Below are 21,197 nucleotides of genomic sequence, written 5' to 3' on the forward strand. Positions count from 1 at the left end.
CATCAGACATGCAGGAACGTGTTTGCCATCCAACCCATGACACACACACACACACACACACACACACACACACACACACACGCCCTTAAATGACTCCAGTAGTACTTGATATATTCCTGAATCAGACACACAGAAAACAGAACATTCTCCTTCTCTCTCTCCATCAGTTTCCCCCCTCTCTCATTCTCTCTCTCCGCCAGTTCCCCCCCTCTCTCACCTTCCCTCTCTGCTTCTCTCTCTGCCAGGTCCCTCCTCTCTCTCACCTTCCCTCTCTGCTCCTCTCTCTCTGCCAGGTCCCCCCACTCTCTCACCTTCCCTCTCTGCTTCTCTCTCTCTGCCAGGTCCCCCCTCTCTCTCACCTTCCCTCTCTGCTTCTCTCTCCCTGCCAGTTCCCCTCTCTCTCTCACTTCACTCTCTCCTTCTCTCTCTCTGCCAGTCCCCCCCCTCTATATACCTCTTCCCTAGGCTGTGCTCTCTCTCTCTCTCTATACCTCTTCCCTAGGCTGTGCTCTCTCTCTCTCTATACCTCTTCCCTAGGCTGTGCTCTCTCTCTCTCTATACCTCTTCCCTAGGCTGTGCTCTCTCTCTCTCTCTATACCTCTTCCCTAGGCTGTGCTCTCTCTCTCTCTATACCTCTTCCCTAGGCCGTGCTCTCTGTCTCTCTCTCTATACCTCTTCCCTAGGCCGTGCTCTCTCTCTCTATACCTCTTCCCTAGGCCGTGCTCTCTGTCTCTCTCTCTATACCTCTTCCCTAGGCCGTGCTCTCTCTCTATACCTCTTCCCTAGGGCGTGCTCTCTCTCTCTCTCTCTCTATACCTCTTCCCTAGGCTGTGCTCTCTCGCTCTCTCTCTATACCTCTTCCCTAGGCTGTGCTCTCTCTCTCTCTCTCTATACCTCTTCCCTAGGCTGTGCTCTCTCTCTCTCTCTCTCTCTATACCTCTTCCCTAGGCTGTGCTCTCTCTCTCTCTCTCTCTCTATACCTCTTCCCTAGGCCGTGCTCTCTCTCTCTATACCTCTTCCCTAGGCCGTGCTCTCTCTCTCTCTCTCTCTCTCTCTCTCTATACCTCTTCCCTAGGCTGTGCTCTCTCTCTACCTTTCTGTGTCAGTTCACAAAATCAATGTGTTTTCAAATGACACTGACACTTGTTATTAGTGGAAATTGATGTACCTAGAAACCAGTTTACCATTTCCTACCCAGCAGTCACTGGGAGATTAGGCTCTGCAGGGACAGACAGAGGGGCTGTCAAATACAGAGCATGCACAGCATGTAAACCAATCAGACAACTAGGATATACAGTTGAAGTCGGAAGTGTACATACACTTAGGTTGGAATCATTCAAACTAATTTTTCAAGCACTCCACAAATTTCTTGTTAACAAACTATAGTTTTGGCACGTTGGTTAGAACATCTACTTTGTGCATGACACAAGTAATTTTTCCAACAATTGTTCACAGACAGATTATTTCACATATAATTCACTGTATCATAATTCCAGTGGGTCAAAACTTTACATACAGTTGACTGTGCCTTTAAACAGCTTGGAAAATTCCAGAAAATGTTCATCTGTACAAACAATAGTACGCAAGTATAAACACCATGGGACCACGCAGCCGTCATACCACTCAGGAAGGAGACGCGTTCTGTCTCCTAGAGATGAACGTACTTTGGTGCGAAAAGTGCAAATAAATCCCAGAACAACAGCAAAGGACCTTGTGAAGATGCTGGAGGAAACAGGTACAAAAGTATCTATATCCACAGTAAAACAAGTCTTATATCAACATAACCTGAAAGGCCGCTCTGCAAGGAAGAAGCCACTGCTCCAAAACCGCCATAAAAAGCCAGACTACGGTTTGTAACTGCACATTGGAACAAAGGTTGTGCTTTTTGGAGAAATGTCCTCTGGCCTGATGAACCAGAAATAGAACTGTTTGGCCATAATGACCAACATTATGTTTGGAGGAAAAAGGGGGAGGCTTGCAAGCCGAAGAACACCATCCCAACCGTGAAGAACGGGGGTGGCAGCATCATGTTGTGGGGGTGCTTTGCTGCAGGAGCAACTGCTGCACTTCACAAAATAGATGGCATCATGAGGAGGGAAACTTATGTGTATATATTGAAGAAAGACATCAGTCAGGAAGTTAAAACTTGGTCGCAAATGGGTCTTCCAAATGGACAATGACCCCAAGCATACTTTCAAAGTTGTGGCAAAATAGTTTAAGGACAACAAAGTCAAGGTATTGGAGTGGCCATCACAAAGCCCTGACCTTAATCATATAGAAAATCTGTGGGCAGAACTGAATAAGCGTGTGCGGGCAAGGAGGCCTACAAACCTGACTACACCAGCACCAGCTATTTTCATCAGTACATTTTGATAGAGGAACTAGTGAGTTTATTTGCAGGGGTGTATTAAACACAAGGTAACAGTGAAGGAGTGTATTAAACGCAAGGTAACAGTGAAGGAGTGTATTAAACACAAGGTAACAGTGAAGGAGTGTATTAAACACAAGGTAACAGTGAAGGAGTGTATTAAACGCAAGGTAACAGTGAAGGAGTGTATTAAACGCAAGGTAACAGTGAAGGAGTGTATTAAACACAAGGTAACAGTGAAGGAGTGTATTAAACACAAGGTAACAGTGAAGGAGTGTATTAAACACAAGGTAACAGTGAAGGAGTGTATTAAACACAAGGTAACAGTGAAGGAGTGTATTAAACACAAGGTAACACTGAAGGAGTGTATTAAACACAAGGTAACAGTGAAGGAGTGTATTAAACGCAAGGTAACAGTGAAGGAGTGTATTAAACACAAGGTAACAGTGAAGGAGTGTATTAAACACAAGGTAACAGTGAAGGAGTGTATTACACGCAAGGTAACAGTGAAGGAGTGTATTAAACACAAGGTAACAGTGAAGGAGTGTATTAAACACAAGGTAACAGTGAAGGAGTGTATTAAACGCAAGGTAACAGTGAAGGAGTGTATTAAACACAAGGTAACAGTGAAGGAGTGTATTAAACACAAGGTAACAGTGAAGGAGTGTATTAAACACAAGGTAACAGTGAAGGAGTGTATTAAACACAAGGTAACACTGAAGGAGTGTATTAAACACAAGGTAACAGTGAAGGAGTGTATTAAACGCAAGGTAACAGTGAAGGAGTGTATTAAACGCAAGGTAACAGTGAAGGAGTGTATTAAACGCAAGGTAACAGTGAAGGAGTGTATTAAACGCAAGGTAACAGTGAAGGAGTGTATTACACGCAAGGTAACAGTGAAGGAGTGTATTAAACACAAGGTAACAGTGAAGGAGTGTATTAAACACAAGGTAACAGTGAAGGAGTGTATTAAACACAAGGTAACAGTGAAGGAGTGTATTAAACACAAGGTAACAGTGAAGGAGTGTATTAAACACAAGGTAACACTGAAGGAGTGTATTAAACACAAGGTAACAGTGAAGGAGTGTATTAAACACAAGGTAACAGTGAAGGAGTGTATTAAACACAAGGTAACAGTGAAGGAGTGTACCACCTCATAAATAACACTTTCCTAAATAGAGCCCTACCCAACCCTGTCCACCCTTACCCTTAATATAACCCATCCACCATACAGGACACCAGAGTTACAGCAAATGTTTCTATGTTTTAAAAGTCAACTCGTCGATCGCATGATTGTTGATGACTACAGGCTAGCACACTTGGCAAATGATGACACGGCCAAAATGAAAACAAAAAAAGCAAAAAAGGAGAAGAGAAAGGGAACAATGTGAACATTACCATCTCTCTCACGCACACACGCGCACGCACACGCACACACACACACGAGGCTGATCATCAGTCCAGAGCATGTACAGTGCATTCAGAAAGTATTCATACGCCTTGGTTTATTCCACATTTTGTTCCACATTTTGTTACAGCCTGAATTTAAAATGGATATATATTGTTTAAGTATCTCACCCCATCTACACACAATACCCCATAATGACAAAGTGAAAAAATATTTGTAGAAATGTTTATTGAAAATGAAATACAGAAATATCTAATTGACATAAGTATAACAACCTTTGGAATAAGTCAAGGGGTATGACTACTTTCTAAAGACACTGTATAACTGTGGACCTGGTTGAGTGGATAGGCTGCAGCCCAGCAGTAGACACATATCCCAGACAAGCCACCCAAAGGCACTTTTCACACCATTACACACTATTAGATCAAACATGGAGGAGAGACAGAAAGAGAGAGAAAGAGAGAGAGAGAGAGAGAGAGAGCAAAGAAAGAAAGAGAAAGAGAGGGACATACAGACAGAGAGAGAGAGGTAAGATATATATATATATACATATACGAGAGAGAGAGAGAGAGAGAGAGAGAGAGAGAGAGAGAGGATGGAAGATAGAGAGAGGAGAGAGAGTGAGACAGAGAAAGGGTTAGATTAAAATTAGGAGAGAAAGGGGATAGCAACAGATGGAGAGCGATCAAGGGAGAAAGAGGGAGAAAATAAGTGCATTTATTTATTATTTATTTATCCAGACGTGTCAATTGAGAACAAATTCTTATTTACAATGATGGCAAAGAAAGAGGGAGATAGAGAAGAGAAGACCTCTGAAGTGCTATCTATCTGCCTGCTGTTGAGGTAAATCTAATGAGTGTTTTCCACATCTGCTCCTGATGAGAACTTCCAGTTTTTCACTGAGAAAAACAAACTTTCAAATCACCCAACCTGGCAACCAATAAACATAAACAAATCTGGCAACCCCACAGTTTATGGACCAGAACACAGTTTATGGACCATAACATGCAAGAACCAAAACACAAAAAATACTAAAGGGGGGAAATCATTTGTACTTTAAATGTATTCTTATTTATCCAGACCAGTCACATTAAAATGAAATATGTTCTTCAACAACAGAGTGAGAGAGAGAGAGAGATTAAACTACAAGTTGTTTTCAGGCCAACTCATACATGTAATCATATACGTATATGGACCAGAACACTATAATGTGCAAAAGCCAGGACACCAAATGACCCGAAAACCCTCTCTGTACCTTTAGTTATCCAGGCTCATCTCATTTATGTAAAATATGTTTATCGGGGACTTGGTGTGAAGAGAGATGAGAATACAGGGGAGAGTGTAGAAAAATGGTGCCACATGTCCCTATTCCTCAACCCCAATGTAGACCGTAGCCAGAGGTCTTAACATCAAACACGATGTATTAATACAGTCTTAATATTTCTGTTTGCCTCATCTGAAAGATGAAAGGAATTATTCATCTATCGTCTTCCTTTTTAGGCTTTGCCTGTTCAAAACACTGCTCCCAAACCCTACACTAATGTTTAATTACACATGTCTATTAATTTTACATGGAAAATCTTTTGAACTGCTTCTAACCCTCCAGTAGGCCGTTCCCTGCAGACTGGATGGACGGAGTCTGATGTTGTTCTGGCAATGTTGTTGTGTTTTCCTAAAACAGTAAACAGTTTGTCTCTCATGAGGATGAGTTGGATGTTATTGTCACTTTCTTAGACAGCAATGAATACATCTGTCAGGGAGAGAGCGAGAGAGAGAGGTGAGAGAGAGGTGAGAGAGAGGTGAGAGAGGGAAAAAAAGAGTCAGGGAGAGAGCGAGAGAGAGAGAGAGAGAGAGAGAGAGAGGGAAAAAAGAGGCAGGGAGAGAGTGTGTATGTGTCTGACAGAAAGGACAACAGGGGTTTCATGATTTGACGTCTTGCCCCTCAAGGCGCTGGTGGGTCATGAGTCATAGATTCAGAGTGTATTGCCTAGTGCATAGTGTGCAGAGTTCAGTGGGGTATGAATGAGCAGGGAGTGAGTGCACACTTTGACAAGCCCTCTGAGTCTAAGAGGAGACAGCCACTCAAAGAACTTAATCGGCTGCCCTGCGGCAAGAGTGAGAGTGAGAGAGAGAGAGAGAGAAAGTTACAAACAGAGCAATACAGTGCTCTCTCAGACCTCACACACATGCACAGATGCACACAAAACCAACACACACACATACACACACATTGTATGACAATAAAAACCTCTACTACAAAGGAACACACAAATACAAAGAAAATCAGGACCAGAAACCCATTTAAAGTTCTCAGCCCCAGGCCAATCCTGTCTCATATCATAGCCTCCACCTCTCAACATCGGCCATCACCATTGGCTGCTGAGCCCAGGAGAGGGAGTATAAAGAGCTCATATACCCTTCATGTAGAAATGTGCCTCATTGCCATTGTCTGGGTTTGTAAGAGATGCAAGATTTTTCTTCCATTAAGCTATGACTCTCAATGTTCTGTCCATATAACTTCCCCCAGTGCCTCCAGGCCGATACAAGAGACCAATACAACCACACAACCACACACACACGCACACACACACACACACACACAGTAGGTTACTGTAAGGGTGAGACAGCACCATTAGCTAAGACTAAACAATGTTTCTTTTACAACGCCAGATGTCATCTAAGAAGACAAGCTCTCTCTCCTCTCACTCTCCCCCTCTCACTCTCCCCCTCTCTCTCCTCTCACTCTCCCCCTCTCTCTCCCCCTCTCTCTCCTCTCACTCTCCCCCTCTCTCTCACTAACTCACTCCATCCGGTAGGCCATCATTGTAAATAAGAATTTGTTATTAACTGACTTGCCTAGTTAAATTAAGGTAAAAAAATAAAAATAAAAAATCCTCTCATCCCATCTTGCATTACAATCAGTCCCAAAAGTGGAATATTTCTCACAAGCTAAGCTAGGTCCGTTATGGCACCAGACACATGGAGTCATACTAGAGGCATCCAGGCTATGGTCTTTATCTACAGCCCTGAGTTCAAACAACCAGGTTTATGTCATTGGCACAGAAATATAATGTCTTGCTGTGGTCCTAGGGCCAACAAGGATACTCTCAAGGATATGTACTTTGGAACCCAGCCAGTTACTGAGAAAAGACTGCAGGCAAAGGAGAGAGGGCTCTAACAAGCAGCACACACTCACAATCTCTCGCATACACACACACTCATTACCACTCCGAGTGCAGGGTTAAGTAACCAGATATAGCTGTGGTTCCATGTCTAAGCACTGAGAGAAGTGCTTGTCAGATTTATTAACTGTCAAACTGGGTGTCAGGAGGATTCTGTATAGTAAAGCATTGGCTTGGCTGTTGATTGAGTAATATCTCAGGTCAGAGTTATAGACAAGAGCATTTTACCTGATTGCTTTTATCTCACTGAGTCATAGCGACTCCTTCTCTGAGAGTAGATCAGTTCCTAGGGTACCACAGTGTGATTTCAACACACACTCATCTACTGTACATACATATACACAAGCCATTAATCAAAATAACTAAATATTCTTGGTCTCCCCCTAAATTTGCACCCATAGATTCAGACAGGAAGAAAAACAGAGAAAGAGAGAGAAATATATTCTATAGATATGGAGTAATCAACTGGCTTTAAAGAGTGGAGTGTACAACTACACAAACTGGTTAAATAAGAGTTGGGCTGACAGAGAGAGAGAAGAAAGATGGAGTCTGTTTCGGCTGTTAGCGTTCGCAGCCAGCTTGTCTGGTTAGTCTGGTTGAAAGGATAGGAAGGGAGGGAAGAGGCCAGGCGGGTTTCTCCAATCTAACATCTAGATGGATGGCCTCATTTAAATGTACCAATAGCTGAGAGGAGGAGAGTCTGGAGAGACTGTGTGTGATATGGCACCATAGGTTGTTAGGATTGTGAAAGGATATCTACAGAGGAAAAGGTTGCACAAACCTGCAGTACCAGAGAGTACTGTGTGAAACTGTGCATGCTGGCCAGTTTTACAGCTGGAACAACATTACTACAGTACAAGGTTTGTCAGGGTCACTGTGGTCTCTTGTCAAGGCTGTAATCAATAGAGCGGTGGCCTCTCCATGAGGGTGCCTCTCAAGGCCTCGAAATGCACCAGCCTGCCCTGCATCACTCTAATCACACACAGAGTGTGTGTGTGTGTGGGGGGGGTTCATGAGTTTCAAATGCAGGTTACTTTGACGAACCAATATGCGTAATATCCTATGGAAGAGTATGTATGGGATATGAGCCTATGTTATAACTGCATACTGCAGCATTACTAAGAGTCTGTATGAGTTTGTATATTACTACTGCATTATTCAACCTAGTCCTCCACTATAACAGACATGATTCTGCCCTTTTATACATGCACTCACGCCACTGAGGAATATGTTTATTGTGAATCTCATGCTTTCTACACGTAGGCCTAGTGTATGGCAATGTTGTAATCAAACTACTGAAACCAAATGGCATATCAATGGTTTATGTATAGTACAAGCACAACCCCAGATTCCTGAAGCCTTAATTGAACTTAATAGCATTATCGAATGACAGCATCTCTCTCCTTCAGCATGGTCTACATTTAAATATATCCAGTGTGATGTGGTTGAAGGTAACTAGCAGTGATCACTAGACTAGATCAGAGTAATAGAATGTCAGTGCACTGATCCGACCGTAGCAGTTTGGGGCTACGGAGAGAGACCCTGCCAGCCAGGCAGGATAAGGACACAAGTAGAAAACAGATTCTTTCATTCAGTGCTTGAGAATGTCTTAAGTCCTCGCTCTACCAGTATCCCTCACAGCAATGGAGGTTTCAGAGATGAAGGCTACTAGCCTACTACTACTAATGGGGAGATGTCTGAGCTACTCAATACTCATTTTAGAGACATTATCCTGCTCAGTCCACAGTGCTTGGGTTTCTATATTTGATCCTCATCCAATGCTTGTTATGGTTTTTCTTAAGAGACAGAGGTGGTGGTTTTGGGTGGTTTTACTTCAAAGACATTCCAGTCCAATTTCAGGGTTATTCATTTTAATTTCACTGTGTGGAGGGAGCAGTCCAGAGGAGAAACATGTAATTTTAGAGAAGGATACACCCGAGAAAGATGACTGTGTCTGCTGCCTAACAGAACAGGGCTGCAGAGTGGGGACTACATGCCTTGGCCTGCTAAGAGTTTGCCTGTTAATTCCTCTGAACCAGATGGAGATGCAACAGATGCTCTTTGTCATCACAGGTAAATTGCACAGTAACATGAATGAAGGATCTGTATATCCTAACATATGCAGGTAAACATTTCAGCATTCCCCAGTCCTTCTACCTGAGTAACTACTGTCTGCCGCTGAGGGGGGAAATGAGGGGTGTTGGCTTTGTGGTGTCCATTCATAACCCGGCAGTTGTTTTGCAATACAGTATTAGAAGGCTAGTGTTACAACAGTCAGTTACAGAAAAGATCATAAGATCATTTCATAATCATCCATTTTCAAGTATATTCGAAATCGTATTCATTAGAATCTAAATAATATTAAGTTAATAATAACAATAATAAAGCCTACAATTCAACAGTTCCATGTAGCCTACTAGTCTAAAAAGAGTTCACTATTTTGTCATGCGCTCTACGGGCAGCTAAGCAAATCGCCTCTTTATTGAAATGCAAACATACAGCGCATGTTAAACTGACAATAATAACACCGAAGACTAGCATATTCCAACTTTTGTTGTGAATTAACTGTTGAACACAATACAACACATGACAGTTGTAACTTATTCTAATGGACGCTCTCGCTTCGTGCACGGCTTCCAATGAAACACCGTCAGTACATCATTTACAACAACCCCTGGCTGTCAAGTGAAAGTTACATGATCAGAAACAATGTTACTTTACTCTACAGGCTAATGCTTTCTCTCCACGACGGTGCGCTATACAGTAAAGTCACTTTAGTGTGTATCTGAAAAATGTTAAGTCATCTCTATTGGCAATAGGTGGTGTCTGAACAAAGGATGACAAAACTTACCTGCTAGAATTGCCTTCCCTGGGTGAGTTAATTTCGCTTTTCCTCCAGGTGCCGCCGCCGCCAGACACCTGGGTCTGTGAAAGAGGCTGGTGAATTTACTGTTTCCTTCCATTGTCAAGAAATAATTCAACCAATATCTATCTAGCTATAAACGAAGTCTACGAAAGTCCTTAAACTAGTTTCTAGTTGATATAACGTTCAGTGCATACCATGGATATCATGTCAGACATCCACTGTATGTGGACAGTAAGCTACTACACAGCTCGCAGTTGCGGGGAGAAAGCTTATCTATCCCTGGGGCGGAGGGAGGAGAGACGGGGCATTTTCGTTCCACACCAGGAGAAGGGCGGGGCTGTGTCGCTCTCGCTCTAGTCTAGGCGCGTCACATCCTTGTACGCGTCAACTCGCAAAAATGAATACATTAGCAAACATACATTTCTCAGTTCAGAAAACAAACACACAGCGATGTAAATTAAAGTATCAGCCCCAGTAGAGGGTAATGTTGAAATAGCACCTTCCTCCACCCTGCTCCCATCAGAGCAAGAGAGCCGTGGTACAAAGGCGCTTCAGACACAAAACACCATCAATCAAGTGGTGTGACTCAGTGACATCCATCCCCCTTAAAGGCTACATCCATGAGAAGACTGCATCCACAACAATATTCATACAGATATCTGTCTTGCTATGAATAGAAAAATCATATCAAAATAAAGTTTAAACCATCAACCATTTTCTTTTGTTCCTAACCTCACTTACAAATAAGACCTATGCTTACATAATATTTTTTTTTTACCATAACCAATTTTTCACTTATCTATTCTGATTATCAAGTTGAATAGATGCTGCTTTGCATTGATGTAGCCGGTACAGAAGGACTAGTACAACAGGTGTACAAAAATACAGTTTCTCCATCAGTAGCAGTTCCCAGGTTGAGGACAAAGTGCAGCAGTACATTTCAACTCCACTGATGTAGGGCCAGTTTCTCCATCTGTAGCGGTTCCCAGGATGAGGACAAAGTGCAGCAGTACATTTAAACTCAACTGATCCAGGGCCAGTTTTGCTCCTCAGCTTCAGCTGGTGATGCGCAGGACTGTGGCATCAGAAGTTGAGGGCACAAGTCACAACACTCTCTCCACTATTTATTGTAAATCCAAAGTTAAAAACATAGCCTGACGTATCGGTCAGAGACCTTCATCAGGCAGACCCTCAGGACTGGTCCTGGAACAGCTCTAGTAGAGTGAAGTCTTGCCATGGAGTAGTCTGGCCTGGTTACAGAACTATATGTGCTTTTACAAACTCCCCTGACTTATCATGTCATAGGAGTAGCTAGGCTGCTAGAGGATTTCTGCAGTGCAAGACAAAGACCAGTTGGAATAGGACAGAAACCGATACATTCGGGAGATATACAGTCCATTGTATAGTATTGATTGCATTGTCAGAACTAAAAGAAGCAAGAACATCCTTGAAGTGGCGAAAACCGCTCAACACCAAACCGAATCTCAGACGTATGTTAATGACCTATGCTCCCCAAGGCAGGAAGTCAGATTTCATTGTCAACTTAATCTATACAATTTGCTTGAACTATTCATCATAAGGGCCACACAACATATCAATGACATAACACTTCATGAACAGCTGGGAGGGACAGTGTCATAAGCTGAGATGAACCATTGTGACAGTCTGTTCCAGTGTTATGTAGGCCTTATGACCAAAGGTTCTTAGGAAAAGCCGGGGTTAATAGTATGACAATGCAAACATATGGTATTACCACAAACATCCACGTTCCCTCTGGGGTTACTACTAGGAGCATTGTGAAATGATCACAGCCAGATAATGTGTGTGTAAACTTTATTATCCTTGAGAACCCTGGTCTTGAACAGAGAGTAATGGGTGTACACAGGTCAGATTTCAGTGTTTTCTACAAACCTCAAGCCAACATTTGTACAATATCGTGGCACAGCTCCGGATGCATGAGGCCAGATTTACCCATAAACCATGGCGGTAGTTTTCCAGAATATTCTCACTAGACATGTGCTACTTGAACAGGAAGAAAACAAACCCTAGAATGATGGCTGCTGCAAGCAATCGTTCTGAAGAGTTTAATGTTTGTATTCTGCTCTTTTTGTATATTGTCATTTTTAAGTATCATGTTTATGACCAACTACAACAATACACTATAGACAATGCATACATACTGTATGGTATTCTATCATACTGAACTTCTTTATTTAAGTCACATCACAACATATCATCAATTTTACAATGTTTCTTCAGTACATTAAATAACTCTGGACCACTGGCACAGGGATATACAGGAGTTCTATTCCCTCTTATGTTTTTATTCTCCTTTGTGTAATATTGGACTTCCTTCACACTCCTGTTAGTTGGTGTCCGTGGTGGGACAGTAAAGGCTTCAAAATACATGTGTTCAGCCTTGAACACAACATAGGTAATACTTGTTATTAAATGCATAACATGGACATTGTGCTCCTGGTTGCATTGTTACAGCATTATATGTTTGGCAGCACATGCACAGACATCAGCATATAGCAGTTATGTTTCACATCATCATCAACTCCAGAGCTGTGGGATCGTGTACCATACATCACAGTGTTAAGTGGAGAGACCCAAACGTCCATGTTGACCTAGATATTATCAGCTAGCACATGAGCATTTGGAGAGGAGAATCAATGCAAACCTTCCCAGTCTTGGTGTTGTCAACATATCCCTACATGCTTGATAAACTACACACAGTAAAAGTACACCATAATCCCAATAACTAGTGTTCCTAGTCCATAGTACTGTATAGTGTTGTGTCTTCAACACATAGTACCTGTTCAGATGGACAAACAAAAACTATTGAACAGAAACAGTCAAGAACCAAACGTAGGAGAGAGAACCAAACGTAGGAGAGAGAACCAAACGTAGGAGAGAGAACCAAACGTAGGAGAGAGAGTGGTGAACCAAACGTAGGAGAGAGAGTGGTGAACCAAACGTAGGAGAGAGAGTGGTGAACCAAACGTAGGAGAGAGAGTGGTGAACCAAACGTAGGAGAGAGAGTGGTGAACCAAAACGTAGGAGAGAGTCGTGAAACAAACTTGAAAAATGACTCAAAGTTGACACCTCCTGTACAAGGCCAAGCTGTGCTCAGAGGGCAGGGGCACTGCGTGATGAGCCCTTCACCCACTCCCTCTCTGGCTCCTCAGTAAAAGTCTCCACTACCAGTACTCTATTATCATCTCTAGAAATACAAATATTTTAAAAAGCTGCTCTATGGTTGATACAGTCTATGGAACAGTGATAGAATATACCTGGACAGAGTGGTGTACTGTACGTTAGCTTTTACCTGTTAGCTATTTTCTCTAGGAGCTAAGAGCTGTCGCCATGCTGTGCAGTGGTGAATGGGGGGGCTCGTCAGGCCAGCCTAAGTAGAGGGGTCAGTTAGCCTTGCTCTAGTCCATTGGAGAGGGAGGGGGAGCAAGAGGAGGTGGGGAGTGAGAGGAGATGGGAGCAAAGAGGTCTTTTTGGTTGAGTTGGGTGTGGTGGTGGTGGGGTTGAGGTTTGGAGTGTCCAGAGGTGGACTAGGTGTCTCACAGAGTAGAGAGATTGTGTATTAGGGGTTTCAAGGCAGGGAATCCATAAGCAAGCTGCATCTGTAATGTATTTGATCCCCGTGTAGTGTAAGTGTGATTCAGGTTGTGTAAGAGGGGTTGGGATGTGGGGTTACTGGGGCCTTATGCTCTACATGATCTGCAACCCAAATGAACACCTTAAAGCCTATATAGGACACTACTTCTGACTGGAGCACTATTGGCCCTGGTCAAAAGTCGTGCACAAAACAGGGAATAGTGTGCCATTTGAGATGCATGGACCCATGTTGTAGCCGTAGGGGGGCTGGGTGGGGTAGAGGTGGTCTACATGTAGTAGCCGTAGAGGGGCTGGGTGGGGTAGAGGTGGTCTACATGTAGTAGCCGTAGAGGGGCTGGGTGGGGTAGAGGTGGTCTACATGTAGTAGCCGTAGGGGGCTGGGTGGGGTAGAGGTGGTCTACATGTTGTAGCCTTAGGGGGCTGGGTGGGGTAGAGGTGGTCTACATGTTGTAGCCGTAGGGGGCTGGGTGGGGTAGAGGTGGTCTACATGTTGTAGCCGTAGGGGGCTGGGTGGGGTAGAGGTGGTCTACATGTTGTAGCCGTAGGGGGCTGGGTGGGGTAGAGGTGGTCTAACATGTTGTAGCTGTAGGGGGCTGGGTGGGGTAGAGGTGGTCTACATGTTGTAGCTGTAGGGGGCTGGGTGGGGTAGAGGTGGTCTACATGTTGTAGCTGTAGGGGGGCTGGGTGGGGTAGCCTGGAGCAGTGTATCCATAGCCTCCTGGATATCCTGGCTGGGGAGCCACTGGAGCGGAACCTGCTGTCAACATCAGCTGTTGACCTGTATGTGTACACACACACACACACACACAGTTATACATACAGGGTTGTCTATATTTCATCAGTAACACACAGCCGGCTTTCTAGTGTTACATTCAGATTCCATGACTCATTCCCCACCACAGAGGATTCCTTTAACAGGCTAGAAGGAACCGGAGCAGAAGGACTGGAGCCAGTTTGGGATTTTAAAAGCATCATAGACTGCACTACCGAACCTACCAAACACTATGGGGGTGGGTTCTGGGACTTTTTCCTCAGTCTTCCTTTGGCTTTCTGACTCCTCCAGTTTGTCCACCTGAGAACAGAGGGTAAGACAGGAGTCAGAGAGAGGAGCCAGTCAGCTGCCTAATGGGTGAGCTCACTAGACAAAAAAAAAAAATATATATATATATATATATATATATATATATATATATAATACAAATCTTAATGTTCTGCAGACAGAAATTAATTTATTGGTGTTAACTTTTGTCATGAAGACAACACTACACACAATATTATACACTACACCTTTCAATATCATACTTTATAGACTAGTATATAGCTCTACAGTGAGGATGCCTTAGAGAAGATGTCATGCGGAACTGGTGAGAAACTTCACTACAGCTTTCCTTACAGGTGTGGAAGAGTCTTTAAAACTACTCTTTATTAGCATTTCATTGTGTCTCCTGTTGAGGAGAAGCTCAGTCCATGCCAAGATACTGACAGTCCACTTTTATCCAATCTTAGAAAACACAAACACATCTCAGTCCAGGAGCAAAACAGACAAACCTAAATCATAAGTTAGCATGCTTCTACTACAGGGCACTCCTTACCTAGCAAAATGCTACATTTCATCAATTCATCTAGAGCTGTTTATCAAAGGTATTTTGCTTGGTTAAGAGCATGCATCTTTATTTTCCTTTTTACTGTAAGCGGTACATTTAACTGCTATCTTATCCAAGGCTAGTTTGTGGTCATTTTGTTAAAGTAAAATGTGCAGCAATCTTCCCAGGCAATGCTTCAGAAGTGTGAGAAGCACATGGTCAAATAAAGGCTAAATAAAACATAAATCAAGCAAGGATTCTGATGTATTCAAGAGTCAAACAGAAATGTTTAATTTACGTCATGTAATACTCCTTGTATACGTCTTAGAAATCACTCCATCTACAGGTAGTTCAAAATTCTGCAGCTCGGCCTTTAACAGGCACCAGGAAATGTAACCATATCGCACCTGCTTTAGCTTTTCTATAGTGGCTACCAGTCACTTTTACAATTGATTTTCAAATTGTATTAATCACGTTTAAGGCTAGGAGTGGTTTAGCCCAATCCTAGATCTCAGATCATTTATCTCCCTTTCGAGCCAGGACACAGCATGAGATCCTCTGGCAGAGCAATGTTGACCATTCCAAAGTCTAGGTTGAAAATAAAAGAACACTGGGCATTTGCCATTAGGGCCCTTAGACTTTGGAATGGATTTGCAGATTCAGTGCCTCTTTAAATCCCAACTGAGGACCCTTTCATAAAGATACTTTCATGTATGATTTATTAGCATTTTTGTTTCATTGTCCTTCCTCCAGTCTTTGTTAGTACTTTTTATTGTATAATTTTATGATGGGAAGGACTTTGTTGCCTCTATTGAAAAGCGCTATACACATAAAAGTATTATTAATAATAATAAATTCATGCAATTAAATCATTTTGAAGTTATTGCAAACGGCAAAGGCCATTTGGAATCTCTTATGAGTAATAGCTCCAAGTGACAAAGATGTGCCCGGTCTGTACAGCCAATTAAATAAAACCAACTGAACAATTACAATGGAATAACTACAACATAAACAGGCAGTGTAATGGTAAGAACTTCAGCAGCAGAGGGGAAAGAGACTGCAAGGGAGTACAGGCCTCCTCTTATGATTCAAATCATTAAAGTGTAGAAAGCTAGTAGGGAATATGGTGCCATTTGGGACACACAGACAGTGTGTGGGAGAGGTGCATTTGGTTGTCTGTGGCTGTATACCTAGGGAATCTTCTCACTATGTGGTACTGTGCACTACACTTGTTGTTAAAGCTATATGAGAATAGTACAACAGATCTGTATCTGCAGCAGGGGTCTGCGACTCCAGTCATCCAGGAAGCGCCACTGTGTCTGCGACACTTCATCTGCTGCCCATCTAACCAGGTGAGTACAGAGGAAACCAGCAGACCCTGCAGCCATGGAGCTACTGACTACTAGCCTGGTCCCAGATCTGTTAGTACTATTGCCAACTCCATTGCCGTCATTGTCAGGCCAATATGTGACAAGGAGTTGGCATGATAGAACAAACAGATTGACACTCAGGCTAGCTGACTACTGATGTGGAGGATTACAGCACAGCACCTTCCAGAGTTGTGGACTGGAGTCACAAATATGTGGACTCGAGACTTGACAGAAAATAAAAATAACTTGACTCAAGACTCGACTTTGACTTGGAATTTATCTGGCCAGATTTCGTAATGTTTTGTCTGTAACTCATTTTGTGGAAGAGTTTATGTGGATTATTCTACACAGCCAGGGGCAGTAGCTTCACACTTGCAAAAAAACCTGCAAAAGATTGTCTAGTGAAATGTACACTGATTGGAGCTAGTGAACAGATTGCTGATTTCCTGTACAAATGCGCAAATGTCAAATTGTGGAGAGAGAGGATTGCCATATTAAAGAAAATAAATATGTATCTTCAAAAATGGTTTGGTGATCAAGAATATTAACTGTTTACTTTTCAAGCTCACCAGCAATGGAGCAACAACTACTAGCATGGGCCTACTGGTCTTTTGGTATGTAACAATTGCTTGAAATCGATCATTTACTGAAGCTTGCATTTGGAATTTGTTTTTAAAATGAATTATTGCTGTGGCGAAGGCGCACCATAGTCGCGGTCTTCACTTGCGGTCTCCAAACTCCCGTAAGTGAAGTGCTTTTTCTTGTTGAAAATGTTTGCTTTTAATTTCAAACATTTAAATGCATAGGTCCCATGTGGTCAATCTATATTACATCTAATACCACAATAATTGCTTGCGTTTCATCATTCCATCCCTGTAGTTTATTGCAACACATAGACATTTCTATTTCATGTTTGATAGGCCTTTCATTTAGCCAACCATTTCTTACCCTCCGAGTGGCGTGATGTTTATTGTGCACATGAACGTTCACAAGACTAATGAGGTACAAGTTCTCTTCATTTAATTCAACGTATGGTTTCCTTTGTTCAAATTTCCCAGAGTTGCGTGTGTCTGTGTCCTACTTCCGCGTTCAAAACAACCGGAAACTCGGAAATCTCCGACTTCGGTACATTCAAGACAACTGGGAACTTGAAAAAAAAAGCGAGCTCCGACTCAACGGTCATCCAACTTGGGATGTCGGGACTCTATCTAGAGCTCAGACTTTCCAACGTGATATCACTGACGTCATGATTTGACCTTGTACTTTTCAGAGTTCCCAGTTGTCTTGAAAGCACCATTAGTCTCTGTCATTCTGGTTGTGCGTAACATGAGCGTGCACGCCTCAGTGCCCATAGAAATAGGCCTGTGCTCCACGCTTTGGAGTCAGAACGTTGAATAAAAGAAAACTGTTCCATGTATGCATGGTGTTGAAATATCAATAATAATCATTACGTCTGATTAAGAGGAATGTATCAATGGATGTGGAAATTGCCTTTTACATTGTAGAACCATTATTTATTGGTTGTAATTGCCAATTGGGAAATTGTATGGTCCTAGGGGCCAAGTGCTTTTATAATTTATGTAGACCTACCTGTTAGATCTTTGGTTTCTCAAGGCGAGGCTGTACAGTCTTGCCCTCTACCTGTGTCTGTTCAGATAGGACAGGTTAAGCCCGATACAGAGGATATTTCTTTTGGGCTATTGCTTGTGTATATTTGGTAAATCTACGTATACCTTTTGTAGGATATGGCACTTTCACCATTGGATTACCAAGGCCTGTAAATAAATCTACACTGAGCACATCAACCTGCCTTGCCTTCTGCTGATGTCATGCCCTCACGACTGATACGTCCCTATTTTACAATTACATTGACTAGTCAAAATGTGTTGTAGACACACACATATATATCTATACTATATATATATATATATTTGTTTTTTACTTGACAACTTGTGACTCGACTTGGAATTGACTCGAGTCTTGACCCGTTCTACTTGTGACTCGAATAATAGTGACTTGGTCTCACCTTTGGCACCTTCTACCACGTGTTACTGTTCTACCACACTGTTCTACCACGTGTTACTGTTCTACCACGTGTTACTGTTCTACCACACTGTTCTACCACACTGTTCTACCACGTGTTACTGTTCTACCACACTGTTCTACCACGTGTTACTGTTCTATCACACTGTTCTACCACGTGTTACTGTTCTATCACACTGTTCTACCACGTGTTACTGTTCTATCACACTGTTCTACCACGTGTTACTGTTCTATCACACTGTTCTACCACGTGTTACTGTTCTATCACACTGTTCTACCACGCGTTACTGTTCTATCACACTGTTCTACCACGTGTTACGGTTCTATCACACTGTTCTACCACGTGTTACTGTTCTATCACACTGTTCTACCACGTGTTACTGTTCTATCACACTGTTCTACCACGTGTTACTGTTCTATCACACTGTTCTACCACGTGTTACTGTTCTATCACACTGTTCTACCACGTGTTACTGTTCTATCACACTGTTCTACCATTTGTTACTGGTCTATGTTCTATCATGTGTTACTGTTAACTAGGAGCAAGCAGTCAGGGATTAGCAGTTAGAGGAGACCCGGGGGTGGTCAACCCTGGTCCTAGAGCACAGGAGGTTGGTGGCACCTTAATTGGGGAGGACAGGCTAGTGGTAATGGCTGGAGTGGAATGATATCAAACACATGGTTTCTATGTGCTTGATGCCTAGAGGTTTTTGTTTCAGCCCTGCACTTACACGCCTGATTCAGACTTCAATCTAGAAACACAATTTGCTGAATCAGGTGTTGGTGCTGGGCTGGAACATAACTTCACAGGGGGTGCAGGGTTCTCTAGGACCAGGGCTGGCCAGCACTCCCTCCAATATCACACTGTTCTACCATGGTAGGTTCCTACATCAGAAACCCAGGGTCTATGTTACAACAGAAAACAGACAGAACAAAAAATATATAAATAAAGATCCAGAGACGGTCACCTTTTCCGCAACCTCATCAACCTGGAAGAGAACCAAAAGTTCTTTGACCTCACATGGCTTGGGGTCAAAGGTTACAGGAAGTGGTGTCATGAGAGATTGCTTTAACTCTAGAGGAATGCTAAGGTTCCCCAATTTAGTGGCTCATGTTTTTAACTTAGTGAAGAAATACAAAATAATCAAGTTGTATAATTGTACAGAATCATTCTAGCCTTTGAAAAGAAACCGAGTGAAAGCATTCCCTAGCAGCATTATCACATTTTTAAGTAAACTTTCCACTACTTTCCTCTTCATTTGTATTGCCAAAAGTATTGCTTCATTTCTACCCACTGAAAAACAAATGTGATGTGTCCCAAATGGCACCCTATTCTCTATATAGTGCACTAATTTGACCAGGGCTCATAGGGTTCTGTTCAAAAGCAGTGGCAGGGTGCCATTTGGGACACAGACTGTGCTTGCTGTGTTTACAGCAGGACTGACCTTGGTGAGATACTCCCTCATGACCTGGATGAAGTATGGCATGGCAGAGTCCATGATGTTGTGTCTCCAGGCCAGCTCCAGCACCACATCAGGGTGCAGCAGGTCATAGGAGGCAAACAGACAGGCAGCGAAACACTCCTTCCTACCCTCCTCCAGGAACCACTGCAGCAGGGTCTCAGCCAACTCTGCATCCTTAGACTCGGCAGCATACAGCATTGCATCCTGACGAACAAACACAGGAAGAGGGGGCTTTATTGACTGATCGATTAGTGGATTGATTTGGGATCGATTAAAAGATAGATTTGAAACTACAGCAGGGTGTCTAGAGCATCCAGCATCCCATCCTGAGACAGGCTGACAGAGGAAGGTACGGATATTTTTTATTTGAAACTTTATTGAACTAGGCAAGTTAGTTAAGAACAAATTCTTATTTACAATGACGGTCTACCCCGGCCAAACCCTAACACGGACGATGCTGGGACAATTGTGCGACGCCCTATGGGACGCCGAATCACAGCCCATTGTGAAATCGAACCAGTCTGTAGCGACGCCTCTAGAACTGCGATGCAGTACCTTAGACCACTGCACCACTCGGGAACATTTTGATTCTCATAGATGTTGCACCAGTGGTTACATACTATTGCAAAGCTGAAAAGCTACGGAGGAGAAAACTGAAGACACTTATTTCAACAGGTTGCAGTTGGCCAAATGTATTCACTAGAATCTCCCTCCTACAAAGCGAAACAGTTTCCGCATCAGGCTATAGTCAGAGTAGAGAGAAATGTTAAAGGGTCCAACAACAAAAATGTTCAGTGCAAAAAGAGGAAAACCCTGTGCACAGCAGTGTGTCTGCATCCAGACGCTGGTTTGGCAGGAACAGCTAGTATCTAAAATGTTTACCTTGTATAATTTGTCCTTCTTGCAGAGTTCCACGCTCTGTCTCCAGCGGTTGTTGCCTTTGTAGAGGTATGCTGCTATGCGTCTGAACTCAATCAGCTCATGCTTCTCCAGTCTCTGGGCCAGAACAATGGTGTCAAAGTTACCATACGCATCGATCGATGCCCTCAGACCCTATAGACAACACAGGCAAACAAATCAGGCTCAGAGTCTATGGACAAAAACACACACACACAGTACACACACACTCACCTGGTAGTCCTCCTCCTCTGTCAGTAGGTTATTGAGGGCATCGTTGACTCCCTTGTTGTTGTGACTCTGGACTGACCGCAGGTAAGGCTTTACCAACTTCAACTGGTTCATCTGGAGACAGACGTCACATTATTTGGTCTTGTGTTGCTG

At 43.0% G+C, this 21,197-nt stretch overlaps 2 protein-coding genes across 2 annotated transcripts in view; both read right to left on the bottom strand.

Annotated features, from left to right (window-relative positions):
- LOC115140178 (tricarboxylate transport protein B, mitochondrial-like) overlaps nt 1-10,116 on the bottom strand; it is a 28,089-nt gene extending 17,973 nt beyond the window's left edge. Inside the window, exon 1 of the mRNA XM_029678357.2 lies at nt 9,810-10,116. Within this exon, the coding sequence (XP_029534217.1) occupies nt 9,810-9,921 (112 nt within the window). The 5' untranslated portion in view covers nt 9,922-10,116. The remainder of the gene's footprint in view (nt 1-9,809) is intronic.
- Nucleotides 10,117-11,640: 1,524 nt separating this feature from the next.
- The window catches only part of LOC115140179 (clathrin heavy chain 1-like), a 35,010-nt gene continuing 25,453 nt past the window's right edge, over nt 11,641-21,197 (bottom strand). The window contains exons 28-32 of the mRNA XM_029678361.2: nt 21,048-21,158; nt 20,799-20,969; nt 19,899-20,120; nt 14,454-14,529; nt 11,641-14,235 (exon numbers count right to left, since the gene is read on the bottom strand). Of these exons, the coding sequence (XP_029534221.1) occupies nt 14,114-14,235; nt 14,454-14,529; nt 19,899-20,120; nt 20,799-20,969; nt 21,048-21,158 (702 nt within the window). The 3' untranslated portion in view covers nt 11,641-14,113. The remainder of the gene's footprint in view (nt 14,236-14,453; nt 14,530-19,898; nt 20,121-20,798; nt 20,970-21,047; nt 21,159-21,197) is intronic.

The sequence above is a fragment of the Oncorhynchus nerka genome, linkage group LG13 (assembly GCF_034236695.1).
Source record: "Oncorhynchus nerka isolate Pitt River linkage group LG13, Oner_Uvic_2.0, whole genome shotgun sequence".
NCBI classification, from domain to species: domain Eukaryota; kingdom Metazoa; phylum Chordata; class Actinopteri; order Salmoniformes; family Salmonidae; genus Oncorhynchus; species Oncorhynchus nerka.